This window comes from Pongo abelii, chromosome 9, assembly GCF_028885655.2.
Source record: "Pongo abelii isolate AG06213 chromosome 9, NHGRI_mPonAbe1-v2.0_pri, whole genome shotgun sequence".
In the NCBI taxonomy this organism is placed as follows: domain Eukaryota; kingdom Metazoa; phylum Chordata; class Mammalia; order Primates; family Hominidae; genus Pongo; species Pongo abelii.
In genome coordinates this window covers 80,593,918-80,608,200 of record NC_071994.2, presented here as the reverse complement: position 1 = coordinate 80,608,200, position 14,283 = coordinate 80,593,918, and the positions used below count along the sequence as shown (strand labels likewise).

General features: G+C 35.4%; 1 protein-coding gene across 6 annotated transcripts in view; it reads left to right on the top strand.

Moving 5' to 3' along the window:
• NARS2 (asparaginyl-tRNA synthetase 2, mitochondrial) overlaps positions 1-14,283 on the top strand; it is a 147,102-nt gene that overhangs the window by 38,744 nt on the left and 94,075 nt on the right. For 4 of the 6 annotated variants that reach the window (XM_054524864.2, XM_024255810.3, XM_024255811.3 and 1 more), the window contains one exon: positions 11,612-11,706. The exons of the other annotated variants lie outside the window; for them this stretch is intronic. In XM_054524864.2, the coding sequence (XP_054380839.1) occupies positions 11,699-11,706 (8 nt within the window). In that variant the 5' untranslated portion in view covers positions 11,612-11,698. The remainder of the gene's footprint in view (positions 1-11,611; positions 11,707-14,283) is intronic. 6 annotated transcript variants of the gene reach the window in all.

The window sequence follows — 14,283 nt, the reverse complement described above, 5'->3', positions numbered from 1 at the left end:
ACTCCTGACCTCAGGTGATGCGCCTACCTTGGCCTCCCAAAGTGCTGGGATTATAGGCGTGAAAAAATTAAAATTTTATCTAACTTAGCTTTCTTTATTCTTTACTCTCTGTATCGTGAAAGGCATAGCCTCCCTCTAATCTCTTAATTGGGATCAAGAAAGAAAATAGGATATTCAGTGGTTATATGGAGCTTACAGATGGTGAGTACTCTCCCTTTTCTTCATGATCTTCAAAGGAAATTGCAGATTGAGGTAAACAGGACAATAGCATGCCATTATGATTTTAAACCTTTTAAATTTCTGAACCATGCTTCATCTTTATGTATTCTCTTCCCAACTTTTTGTCTCTGGGATTATGAGTAAATAGAACTGGGTAAAAGGTGGGGGGTAGGGTACAAAGTAGAAAATGGAAAAAGTAAAAGGAGATAAAAATAGATTGGGTGCTTCAGTGATTGTGGAGGTCAAATAAGTTTTCCATTGTTGATTATATTCCTTTCCACTGTTCAGCTTACTGCTGTTTACTCTCGCTCCTTGCTATATATTTTACATGGAGACAGAGTCAGACTTGTGTGGGTTTTTCTATTTAATTCTCCTGAGATTGTGAAACTGCTCAGCTAAATTTGTTCTGCTGTGAGAACAAATAACTGGAGGGCAATTCAAAATACTTGTTTAATATTTTCTTGGAAATCCTCAAAGAAACAGGGAGGATTTTAGATCCGTGTGATAAGAAATTCACTGGGATACACACAATAAAAAAATTTTTTTGGTAGTTCTTGGTTTCCCCTTTCTTGGCTCTGCTATTTACTGTCTTCCAGTGGCAGAATAACCTAGCAAAAATTTTTGTTTTGCATAATAGAGAAAGGCTAGGTTAAGTTTTATTGCACTAATGTAAGTTTTATATGATCAGGGAAAGGTTAGTCTATCATGGACTGTTAGGATGAGAGGGACTAATCATCCTTTATATTGATTTTCAAACATTTTTGTTCAAAAGTGTTTTCCAAACAAAATCTTCTACCAAGACCCTCTATAGAAGATAGATAAAAGGAATGACTTTGTTTCTCAGATAGCTCAAATCCACGTGGTTTTGTTGATAGACTATATGAATGCCTTAACAGAGCATTGGGAACTTGGGAGATTGCAGGAAAAGGCTTGCTTACACAGGACTTTGTATATATTGCAGGACATGTTTGACTCCTGCCCACTAAATGCTTCTACAAATTCCTGAAGTATTTTCTAGGGAACACTATCATCATCAATGAGAAGCACTAATCTGTAATCTCTCCCCTGGTGATTTTATTCACTTCCAAGGCTTTATGTACCATACCATCTACGTACTGACTGCCAAACTGTTTATCTGCAATCCCAAACTGTTTATCTCCAGGTTCTGTTCCTGAGCTCCAGATTTGTAGAAGCATCTGCCTACTTGACATTTCTCCTTTGATGTCTAATATGCATTCAAACATAGTATGTATTAAATAAACCTCTTGATTTTTTCCTCCAAAGCCTCTTCCCCTTCTTTTTTATCTCAGTGAAAGTTACCATCTACTCATTTGCTTAAGTAAAAAAATCTAGATGTCAGACTTAATTCATAACTCCCCTACCTGTCTCCCCCAACCTCACATCTAATTTATCAGTCCTTTGTTGGCTCATCTTTAACATAAATCCTCAACCTCTCCATTTCTCTGTTTCCAATGTTACCAGTTTAATTCAAGCTACTCTTCTCGTCTTCTGATTGGTGCCCCTACTTCTACTCTTATCCCTTTATTGTCTGTTCTCCACTAAGACACTGGAAGAATTTTTTAACTCATCATGCCACAACCCCATGCTTACATTTCAGTGGCTGCTCTGTGATCTTAGAATAAAATTCAAACTCCTTATCATGATCTATAAAGGACCCATAATCTGATTTCTGCCTACCTGTCTAACCTCATCTTTTAACAGTCTTACTCTTGAGTCCCTCAAGCTACAGTCACCTGCCTTCCACTCCCGTAAGGTATGACACCCCCTTCCCACGTACTGATCTCTCTACTGGCTGTTCCTTGTGCCTGGAGTATTTTTCCCAGTTTATAGTATGGCAGATACATTCTTATCTTTCAGGTCTCTGCTTGCTTATTACTGCTTAAGAGGCCTTCCCATACCCCAGTACCCAACTCATTTATCCCAGCTTGTAATTATCTTGATTCTTTATTAGTTTACATGTTATTTTCTTTTTTCCCCATTAGAATGTAAGCTCTTTGAGAGCTTATGTTCTCTTATTTATTGCTCTCTCTCGTTTAGCACAGTGCTTAGATGAATGAATGAGGTGTATATACAGATTATTATGGAAATGCAGAGAAGGGTCATTTTTACTAGTCTAGGCGTGGAGCGGGGACTATTAGCAGTAAGAAGCCCTCATGGATAAGTGATTTTTGAGGTAAGTGTATTGTGCCGTGGTCCTAAACTGCTGTGAGGTGAATGACGTAGGCAGTGTGACATCAGTGGACCAGGTAGCCAAGACTGCTGCTAAGTGACTATAAGATTGGTAGCATATAGAGCATGGATACCCTAGACAAAGGAATGATTGATGTCCAGGGCAGGATGGAGTGGGACAGCCTGAGATTTCATCATGCTACTCAACAGTGCAGTTTAAAACTTAAGAATTCTTTATTTCTGGAATTTTCCATTTAATAGTTGCAAACTGCAGTTGACTATAGGCGACTGTAACCATGAAAAGTAAAACTGTGGATAAGGGAGACTACTATGCCTACTTAAGGAATGTTTTGAATAATGTGATAATTAAGTCAGACAAACATGTATGTATGTTTGCATGTATGTATATATGTACGTACGTACGTATTAGGGACAAGATCTTGCTCTGTTGCCGAGGCTGTAGTGCAGTGGTGCAATCATGGCTTGCTGCCACCTTGAACTTCTGTGCTCAAGCAATCCTCCTTCCTCAGCCTCCTCAGTAGCTGGGACTACAGGCACGTGCCACCACGCACAGCTAATTTTTAAATTGTATTTTTAGACATGGACCTCTCACTATGTTGCCCAGGGCTGGTCTCAAACTGCTGGACTCAAGCAGTTCTCCCACCTTGGCCTTCCAAAGTGCTGGGATTACAGTTGTGAGCCACCATACCTGGCCCCTCAAATTACTGGTTTTATCATCTAATTCTGAAACTTCTAGACACATTTTCAAACTGTTAAAATCCTGTTTCTGAGTCTCATCTTAGCAATAAAGAAGCTAGAGTAAAGATCAAGTTGTACCCTACATGAATACAAGCCACCTCTTCAGCTTCCTGGTACTACCTGTACTCTGTCTGGGGACTTTATCTCCCTGTTGGTCACATTTGCCGAGATTGATAGAAATGAATCCAGGCACTCATTCATTCATTTGTATCCACATGCACATTTTTTTGTAACATGACTTAACACACACACACCCTCTCTCTGCATCTCTCTCCATATATGGTCATGTGTCGCTTAACGATGGAGATACCTTCTGAGAAATGCATCCTTAGGTGATTTCATCATTGTGCAACCATCGTAGAGTGTACTTAGGCAAACCGAGATGGTATAGCCTACCACCTAGGCTGTATGGTCTAGTCTCTTGTTCTTCAGGTACAAACCTATTCAGCATGTTGCTGTACTGAATACCCTAGGCAACTGTAATAAAATGGCAAGTATTTGTATATCTAAACATACGTAACATAGAAATGGTACGATAAAAATACAGTATAAAAGATTTTTTTCTTTTAATGGTACACCTGTATAGGGCACTTACCATGAATGGACATTGTAAGACTGGAAGCTGCTTTGGATGAGTCAGTAAGTGAATGATAAGTGAGTAGGAAGGCCTAGGACAATACTGTAAACTTTGCAAACCTATGTACTTAAGCTACACTAAATTTATTTTTTAAAATGTGTTGAGTAATAGATTAATTATTAATACTAGATTATCTTAGCGTACTCTTAACTTTTTTACTTTATAAACTTAATTTTTTAAAATATTTTTACTCTTTCATAATACTTAAAACACGTTATATGAGTACAAAAATATTTTCTTTCATTATTCTATAAGCTTTTTTCTATTAGAGATTTCTTTTTTACTGTTTATACATTTTTGTTAAAAACTAAGACACAAAAATACATTAGCCTAGGCCTATACGGGGGCAGCATCATTAATACAGAGGTGGAATCGCTGTCTTCCACCTCTGTATCTTGTCCTACTGAGAGGTCTTCAGGGGCAGTAACACACATGGAGCTGTCATCTCCTATGATGACAATGCCTTCTTGAATACCTCCTGAAAGACTTGCCTGAGCTTGTTTTACAGTTAACTTCTTTTTTTAATAAGTAGAAGGAGTACACTTTAAAGTAATAATAAAAAGTAGAGTATAATAAATATGTAAATCAGTAACATAGTTGTTTATTATCGTTATATGCTTGGAAGTGCAGTAGGTTTGTTTACAACAGCATCACCACAAATACGTGAGTAATGCCGTGCTCTGTGATATCACTAGGAAATAGGAATTTTTCAGCTCTATTATAATCTTATGGATGCATCATATCTACAGTCCATTGTTGAACAAAGTGTCAGTATGTAGTACATGACTGTATTTTATCTGTATTATCATATAGAGTACTGTGGCTGCTCTGTGAATATAGTTATTGTATGTATTTCTTTAAGGGAAAATGGGTTCTAAGATGCAAAGTAACCAAGTTAAAAATGAACTTGCTGGGCTCGGTGGCTCACTCCTGTAATCCCAGCACTTTGAGAGGCTGAGGTGGGAGGATCACCTGAGGTCAGGAGTTCGAGACCAGCCTGACCAACATGGAGAAACTTGAACCTGAGGGGCGGGGGCAGAGGTTGTGGGTGAGCTGAGATTGTGCCATTGCACTCCAGCCTCGGCAATAAGAGTGAAACTGTCTCACAAAAAAAAAAAAAGAACTTTCTGGATCTCTGAATATTATATTTCTGCTGTATCTTAAAAGAAAACAAGATAAAATAAATAAAAATAAAGGAAAAATTAAAATCTTTGTTGCAATATCAAAACACCATAATGACAAAAATAAATAAGAAGTGTGAGACAATGAGATAAAGTATTTTTGCTGGTTTATGTTCAGAAATATTTTTTATAATGAATAAGAATTCTGATTTTGAGATTTTATCTCAATGTGCAGTACTTTAAGAAATGCTTTTTATATTCTTTTATATTGTACCATTTCTCTCAAGGATTTGAAAGAAATATATTGAAGATGGGATCAAAGTAGATGAATTTATGTGCCATTATTTCAAGAATCGGAAGTGACGACTTAGGTGCTGGAAACAACAGAAATTACCACAGCATTACTATGCAGAGATTCCTTGGTGGGGGAAAACACCCATATATTCACATCACACTATCTGCCACAATGTACAGAAAAATTCTGCAGTTTATTTTTGGTTGATACAGTTATATGGCTACCCAGCTAACTGGTTCTGCTTATTAAAAAGTTCAGCTTTGCCTCACTGATTTGATATAATACTTTTATATGTGAAGGTCTGTGTTTAGACTTTCAGTTATATCCCACGGGTTTACTTGTGTACCACTAATATACTATATTAATTTAGTGGCTTTATACTATGTTTTAACGTTTGGTTATTCAAACATTTCTTTTATTGCCGTATTCCTTGGGATTAACATGAATGGAGATTTTTTTCCATGCTCTTTCCGTTGAGAAATTTGTATCCTAGCTCAGATTTAGGTATCTCCCATATTTCCAGGTCCTATTTCGGTTCATTTTTCAATTGAACAAATATTTACAGAGTAACTGCTATTCCCAGGTAATAGGCTAGATGCAGGATCCAGTAATAAGAGAGACCGTGTCCCTTAGGAGCCCCAATATTTCTTAATTTGATGAGTTAACACTGTGAAACAAAAGGTATTTAGTATGAATCTTTGATCTTAAGAGGTTTGAGAATTTGTGAATATATCTGGAGGAGGTTACACTGACAAAGTTCTGATTTATTCACTCATTATCAGTCAGTCAGCAGCCTAAAGGAACTTACAGAACTTTCCCCATGTTTCTTACTTTTTAGGTGTACCAGCATTCCAAGAAATTCTGGCTCATAGATTCCTAAAAAAAATAACGGCTACTCAGTGTAATGGCTGAAGGTAGTAGTGTATGAACCATGTGATCCATAGAAAATGATGCACAAAGCACACTAAAAAGCCAGTCAGTACCACTACACACCTACTGAGCGGCCAAAATCCACAACACTGACAACACCAAATACTGACAAGGATGTGGAGCAGCAGATTTAACAGCCACTTTGCAGTACAGTTTGGCAGTTTCTTGCAAAACTAGATATACTCCAACCATAAGAACCAACAGTTCTGCTCCTTGGTATTTACCCAAAGGAGTGGAAAACTTATATCCACACAAAAACGTGCACATGGATGTTTATAAAGCAGCTTTATTCATAATTGCCAAAACTTGGAAGCAACCAAGATGCCTTTTAGTAGGTAAATGGAGAAATAAACTGTTATCTGTTACATCCAGACAATAAAATATTATTCAGCACTGAAAAGAAATGAGCTATCAAGATATGAAAAGACCTGGAGAAACTTTAAATGCATATTACTAAGTCAAAGAGACCAATCTGAAAAGGCTACATATTGTATGATTTAAACTGTGTGACATTCTAGAAAAGACAAAACTATGGAGAAAGTAAAAAGATCAGTGGTTGCCAGGGGTTAGGGGAAAGGGAGGGATAACTAGGTGGAGCACATATTTTTAGGGCAGTGAAACTATTCTGTATGATACTGTAGTGGTGGATACATGTCAGTATGTATTTGTCCAAATCCTGTGGGACTGTTACATGTTATGAGTGATATGCTCAGACACTCCTGGGAGACTCCTTGGTTGCCTAAGGTGCCTTTCAACCAGGAGGTGCAGTTCCCCTTGTCTTTGGGACTTTTCTTGTGCTCATAAGGTCTTTTATAAACTTTGGTCACTCCAAAGGAAATTTTAAATGTGCCAAATTGAATGGAACTTTAGATCTGGCCAGTTTAAGAAAATTTGTCTAAGCTGTAGACATTCACTTCCTCTTTTCAAAGAGAGACTGCTTTCTCCATAATAAAATTTCAAATGAGAGAAAAGGTTACAAACTCTAGTGAATAAGACAAGCAAGACTTTAATCTCAGAGAAAAGTGAAAAAATCACAAATATACACAAATAATGGAATAAGAGAATAACAAACTAAATGCCTACCTTAAAGTAGTACTTCAATTCCAGTCTCATCGGTTGTTGAATCAGGTTCCATAAAGTCTGAATCTCAGTCAAGCCAGGGAGATTCAACCCTGAGAGTAGTCTGACCAAGGGCTTCTGCAGTCTTCAGCGAGGTCAGTTGGATGCAAACGGTCCATGCTGGTGCCGCGGCTCCAGCTGTTGGCAAAACAGCAGGAGTCAATGAAGGCCTAATTTGGGTCCCATCTGGTTCACCAAAATGTCACCCTGAAATAATCAAGAGGCCCAGAATCCAATTTTAAAAGAGTTTGTTCAGGTGCAAAATTTGAGACTGGCCACCCAGAAAAAACAAGACTCCAGAGTAATTGGGTCAGTGCTGCGAAGTGGAGAAGCTGAGGCTTCACTTACATAAGTAGAAGCAAAGAAGTTTAGGAGTATTACCACATTTTTAATACAGTGCTGATTTACGAGTTACAGCAGTTTGATTGGTTACAGCTTATTCTTTTTCAGGAAAGATATATTTAAAATTGCACGTCTATCAATTTGGTAGTCATGGGGCCTTTCGCCATCTGGTCTGAGCTGGGTACATGAAAAAGGAAGGATGTTAATCTGTAACAAAGAATTAGTAACTAAGAGGTAAGGGGCACCATTTAATCTTTCACAACGTTTTACAGGGCAAGAAAAATAAGAAAGAAGGTTAATCTATAATAGGAAGAAACAAGTTGCAGTGACTTGCCTGTATGACCTAGGTCTTACAATCAATCACATTTTAAAGACTCAGAGTAATTTAAAGTTTCAGCAGCTTTCATTTAAATTATTTTCACATTAGCCATTTGAGTCTTCATTTCTGTATATCTTCTTTCTCATTTGGGGAGCAGATTATTTTCTCTTTTTTTGTTTTCTTGGCAGGAGGTCCTTATATATTCTGTCCATTAATCACTTGGCAGTTTTAGATGTTGCAAATATTTTATTCATAATCTGTCATTTGTCTGTTAACTTTGCCTATATCTTCCTTTATTAAATAGAACTTCTTAATTTTAACATATATAAATTCATCAGTTTTTCCTTTTATCGTTGGCAATTTGGAGCTTTTGTTAAAGAAATCCTTCCCCACTGATAAAGTCACAAAGTTGGGTGTTTAATTCATATATTGTATTGTTTCTTTATCACTACCATAAGTACGTAAGATTACAAATTTAAGATTACAATCCTAAATCTTAAATTTGCAATCTTAGGTTGGTAGTTTTTGAACCTACTAAGATTCAATAATTACTTTCAAGAATTGAGGTGAAATTTATGTCATAAAATTAACCATTTTAAAAGGTACATTTCAGTGGCATTTAGTACATTCAGAGTATTTTACAACTGACACCTCTGTTAAGTTCCAAACAATTTTACCACCCCAGAAGAAAACCCTGTGCCCATTTAGTAGTTACATCCCATTTTGCCTTCCACACAAACCATGACTCTCATCCATCTGTCTCTATGGATTTACCTATTCTGTATATTTCATATAAATGTAATCATACATAGCCTTTTAAGTCTATCTTCTTTCACTTAGCATGTTTTCATTGTTCATCTATGTTTTAACATATATAAGTACATGCTAAGACATATAATTTTAATATATAGGTATATACATTCCTTATGGCTGAATGATATTCCATTCTATGTATATATCATATTTTGTTTATTCATTTTTCCATTGATGGATATTTAGGTGGTTTTACCTTTTGGCTGTTGTGAATGGTGCTATTTTGAACAGTTGTGTACAAGTGTTTGTTTATATACCTCATTTTAATTCTTTTTGGTATATACCTAGGAATGGAATTACTGTGCCATTTAGTAACTCAATTTTAACTTTTTAAGGAACCACCAAACTTTTTTCCCTAGTAACCGCAACCCCTTATTGTACATTTCTAGTTTCATTCCATAGTCATCAAAGAAGACACCTTGTGTGATGTTAGTTTTTTAAGATTTATTGAGACTGTTTTATGGCCTACTATATGGTCTACTCTGGAGAATGGTCCCTGTGCACTTGAAAAAAACATATATTCTGCTGCTGTTGGGTGGAGTCTACCATTTTTAATTTGCCTTTTTCTTGGCTCAGCATTTGCTTGATTGCTATAAACCTTTAACTCTCTTCAAGAGTTCCCACAATTGATTCTGACAGTTTTGCTCATTTTTTTTCTTTTATTTTTCTGTGGCAGGACAGTCCTTTGGAGCTACCTATCCTGCCATATTTGCTGATATCACTTTTTGTAATTACTTTTTACAACCAATATTTTATATACCCTCTTTAATATTCTGAGATAAAATATATAGGTGATAATACAAAGAGAAGTTTAAAAAATCAGTATAATACTTTAATTGTAATATAAAAGAAATAAAAGTAATTTATAGTAAGGTAGTGTGAATTTGTTATGTAAACGCTAACATGACATTGGAAAGCATAATGAAGTAGTAGTATGTTTTAAATAAGCTGAGTTAAAGAAATGTAAGAAAAATCAGAATCCATTCTGTGCAAGTGCTGATAAATGAAAATCTAAAATCTAGTCATAGGCCGGGCACGGTGGCTCATGCCTGTAATCTCAGCACTTTGGGAGGCTGAGGCTGGCAGATCACTTGAGGTCAGGAGACCATCCTGGCCAACATGGTAAAACCCCATCTCTACTAAAAATACAAAAATTAGCTGGGCATGTTGGCCAATGCCTATAATCCCAGCTACTGGCAGGCTGAGGCAGGACAATCACTTGAACCTGGGAGGTGGAGGTTGCAGTGAGTCAAGATCGCGCCACTGCACTCCAGCCTGGGTGACAGCGTGAGACTCTGTCTCAAAAATAAATAAATAAATCTTATTATAAAGACCAGACTTTTTTTTTTTTTAAATAAATACAAGAAATGAGAGAAACCATCTGAAGTGAAGTTAAATTAGTACAAATTATAGACTAAAGTGGTGAAGGAAAGGAGAAAGTATGGTAGTCTTATAACTTTGTTGGACCTTATTTCGGAAAGCAATTCTTTAGTAAATAATGAAGAAATATCAGAGAACAGATCTTTATTTTAAAATCTTAACATATATCAGATAAAGTATTTAGTCTTGAGTACTAAATATCTTTGGAAACAATACCCTTTCATTGATAATGAGATTTAAAGATGGGCTTTTTTATAAAAAAGGCATTCATCAATCTCTGACTACTATCAAAGTAAGTTTGAAAAAAAGGGCAGTTATTATAAAAACAAATGAAAGATTCAACTGATAATTTTTACAGTACATTTTTTATTTATCCAGAGATACCGATACATGATATGCAATATTTTTAGAACAACCAGTGAAATTAAATAACTTTATTTCATGTGTTGCCATAATTTAATATTTGATACTAAGCCTGTTAAAAGAGTCTTACATTCTCCATTACATATTTTAAATTGGCTTTCTTGCTTTTACAGTGACTACACCTTTACACTAAAACATTTTCAAATAAGTGCACAGTTTAAAATACAAGAAGCTGGGCTCAGAGACTCATGCCTATAAATCCCAGCACTTTGGGAGGCTGAAGTGGGAGGATTTCTTGATCCCAGAAGATCAAGACCAGCCTGGGCAACATAATGAGACCCCGTGTTTAAATCAACAAAAACAAGTGTAACTTTCTTCCCCAGAAGAGGATATGATACTCATAACTTGATTCAGAAGCTTTCTTTATTATACTGTTTAAATTGTGTTTGGCCTCCAGGTAGTTTGTTTTAGCTTAACTCTTAACAAATATTGAATGGCTTGTTTCCTACTCATTTCAAATGGAATAATCACCCTTTCTGTATTGTAAGTTCATAAAGATTTTGTTGCTCAGTGTATCTTTTAAAGATAGAGTCATGCTTTTCCTGCTACCTAGTTATGGTGACAATTAAATGAAATAATGTTTTTGAAAGTTTATAATGTGTTTATAAAAATCTGTGTTAAAAGCATTACTATTAATATTTTAATAATAAATATTACCTCGCATGTTCCAGAGGCTATTCTCTTGAGATAATTAAGTCTCAATCATAAGTCAACCTTTTGAGATTATGTAATTCTTCACATTAAAAATTAATTCATAATTTCTTGCCTTAGATTGCCTCTTAATCAGAATCACTTTTTAGGGGGAAGTGTATTTTGTGACAAAGGTACTTTGTCCTTTGGCTATTGTATGTTTTGAAAATATGGAACAAACTTCCTTGCCTTTATTAGCACTTTCCAAGCTGGCGTTTTGTCTTAGATGTGTAACTACCTTTGTTTTCCTAAGAACAACGTGCCTTCACATAGATTTAATTGCATTGTGATTTTTAGTTGTGACATGTATATGAATGTGAAAAGCAAAGCAAAACATTTAATAGTTTTTTGTGGCTTATGTTTTTGATTTGCAGCCTTCTGGCAAACTTAAGGTACCTGAGGAGAATTTCTTCAATGTTCCTGCTTTCTTAACTGTCTCAGGACAACTTCATCTAGAAGTGATGTCAGGGTATGAAATTTTCCTTTCTCTTTTGCTTTGATATATTACGGTTTGGTTGAGAGTGCTTCCCTTCCCATGCTCAAACCTAAAAGTTGAAATTAGTCTTTATCATTAGTTCACTTGAATTTTCCAAAATATTTAAGCTTCTTACTTGTAGTACGGACTTTTGTTTTAGTGAAAAACGTAACACTGAAAATACAAAGTTGTCATTTTTTTCTTTTTACTAATCTTTCTTGCTTGAATCCCAAACATGTAATCAGAATTTATTTTAATTAATCATATTTATGAAAGTAAAGCTTCTTACTTGTAGTACAGACTTTTGTTTTTAGTGAAAAACGTAACACTGAAAATACAAAGTTGTCATTTTTTTCTTTTTACTAATCTTTCTTGCTTGAATCCCAAACATGTAATCAGAATTTATTTTAATTAATCATATTTATGAAAGTAAAGGCAATTTATAGTTTATACCTGAACCGGGTATTAGTCCATTTCATTTTAAAGAGAGTAGTATTTGAAACAGACAGAATAATTTTTTTTTTTCAGTAATTGGTTTAAATAAAATTAACTCATACCTACATTTTGAGAGGTGTACAACAAATTACATCTTTTAAGTCAGATCAAATTAATTTTAGCAACTGTCAGACCTCTGGAAAGTCACTGTATTCCTTGGGGCCTAACTTTTCTTTAAAACGGGATTGAGAAAGAAGATCTTTAAAATCCTGTCTAAATCTTATATTCTGTAATTCTGTGAGTAATTCCCATTTATTTTTATTTTTTTTAGAGGTAGGATCTCACTTATTGCCCAGGCTGGAGTATAGTTGCACAATCATAGCTCACAAACTCCTGGGCTCAAATGATTCTCCTGCCTCAGCCTTCTGAGTAGCTGGGACCACAGGCATATACCACCAAACCTGGCTAATTTTTTGTAGAGATGGGGTCTTGCTATGTACCAAGACTGATCTCAAACTCTAGGCTCAAGTGATCTTCCTGCCTTAGGCCTCCCAAGTAACTGGAACTGAAGGCACGTGCCAGCACACCTAGCTAATTTTTAAAATTTTTTGTAAAGGTGGGGTCTCACTGTGTGTCCTAGGCTGGTCTCAAACTCTTGACTCAAGTGATTCTTCCGCCTCAGCCTCCCAAAGCGCTGGAATTACAAGCAGGAGCCACTGAGCCTGGCCTCTGGGGGTAATTTGTTAATGCAGATTCATCAAGTACTGAGTTTTCTTTATGTATCTTTTTCTTTAAATATTTTCTCATTATAGAGATTAGGACTTAAAAAAATCTTTTCTGGAAATAGCTCACTTGAAAGGAAGGGAATCTTTTGGTGTTTTCCATTGTTTTAAAAATGCACAGATGAGAAAACTCAAAGAAAATGTAATAGAATAGTTTGCATATTTACTTTTGTACTTTGCTAGAAGAATGGAAAGTCAGTGGTGGAATAAAGATGGTCTTGAAAGTAACATGTTCTTTTCTGATTTATCTTTGAAACAAAAATATGTTATTTGATAGTTCCAATAACCAAATGACTGGCAATATTAGCAGAATACTATGCAGAAAAAGTGTCATAATAACACTGTGAGTTTACAGGATTTGCAGATCTGGATGTAGGAAAGGCCGTGTCAAGCATGTCATGGAATGTTCTTAGGCCTACGGAATTATAATTTTAAAAAATTAAAAACATGACTCATTCAAATACAAAATGAATATGTATCAAAGTTTTCATTCAATTGATTATATTACCAAGGAAACAAGTAAAATAGAAAACTGTTTCAAAGAGCATCTGAGGACCTCTGTATTTATAGGCATTTTAATAATTGGAATAAGAGTGCTAGGTCAGTTACAAACTGGTTAATGTCCTACAGCACCAACACATCCTAACCTTTGGGATTATCTCTTCTACCTGGTAATTTGCAACTCTGCTGGGAAAGATCTGTAAATTAGCATGTAACTTCACTTAATATGGGTTATTTAATTCAATATTAAATAGACTAATGGAACAAGTACATTTCCCTTTCCCTAAGTAATTAAGTAACAGTTGAATGGGCCTTTGTCCCCTTATTATGTAATACCTTGAAAGGATATCACTTTTTTAAGGCTACAGCTTTCGGCCTTATATTCAAGGTTTGGATAACCTTTCTTAACAGCCTTTTAGCATTCATTTCTATTATTTATAAAGTTAGAGGCAAGGTGTCTCATCCCTCAGAAGTGTCATATGTGAAATATATAAACTTAGCAAATGTTTGTTTCTCTATTATAATACCACTAGTGTATTAAATATGCCTCTTTCCCAGTAAAGCGCAGTGAACCACAGAACACAGTGTTCTGTGAAACTTGACGGGAGATTAAATTGCTAGAATACTAGGTTTTGTATTTTTTAGTGTGCCATGAAGTATTTCTACTACTGTCATTCAAACGTTCCTAGTTTAATATGCACAGTTCTAGGACTATTAAATGCAGAACATAAATGTTTTTGATTAAAGCATGATTTATTCTCCAATAAGAAATTGTTAGTCCATTTTCCCTCAGCTTTGTTTTTTCTTGAATTCAATTTAACAGACTTTGTAAAAAGCAAAAGATTTATGCAAT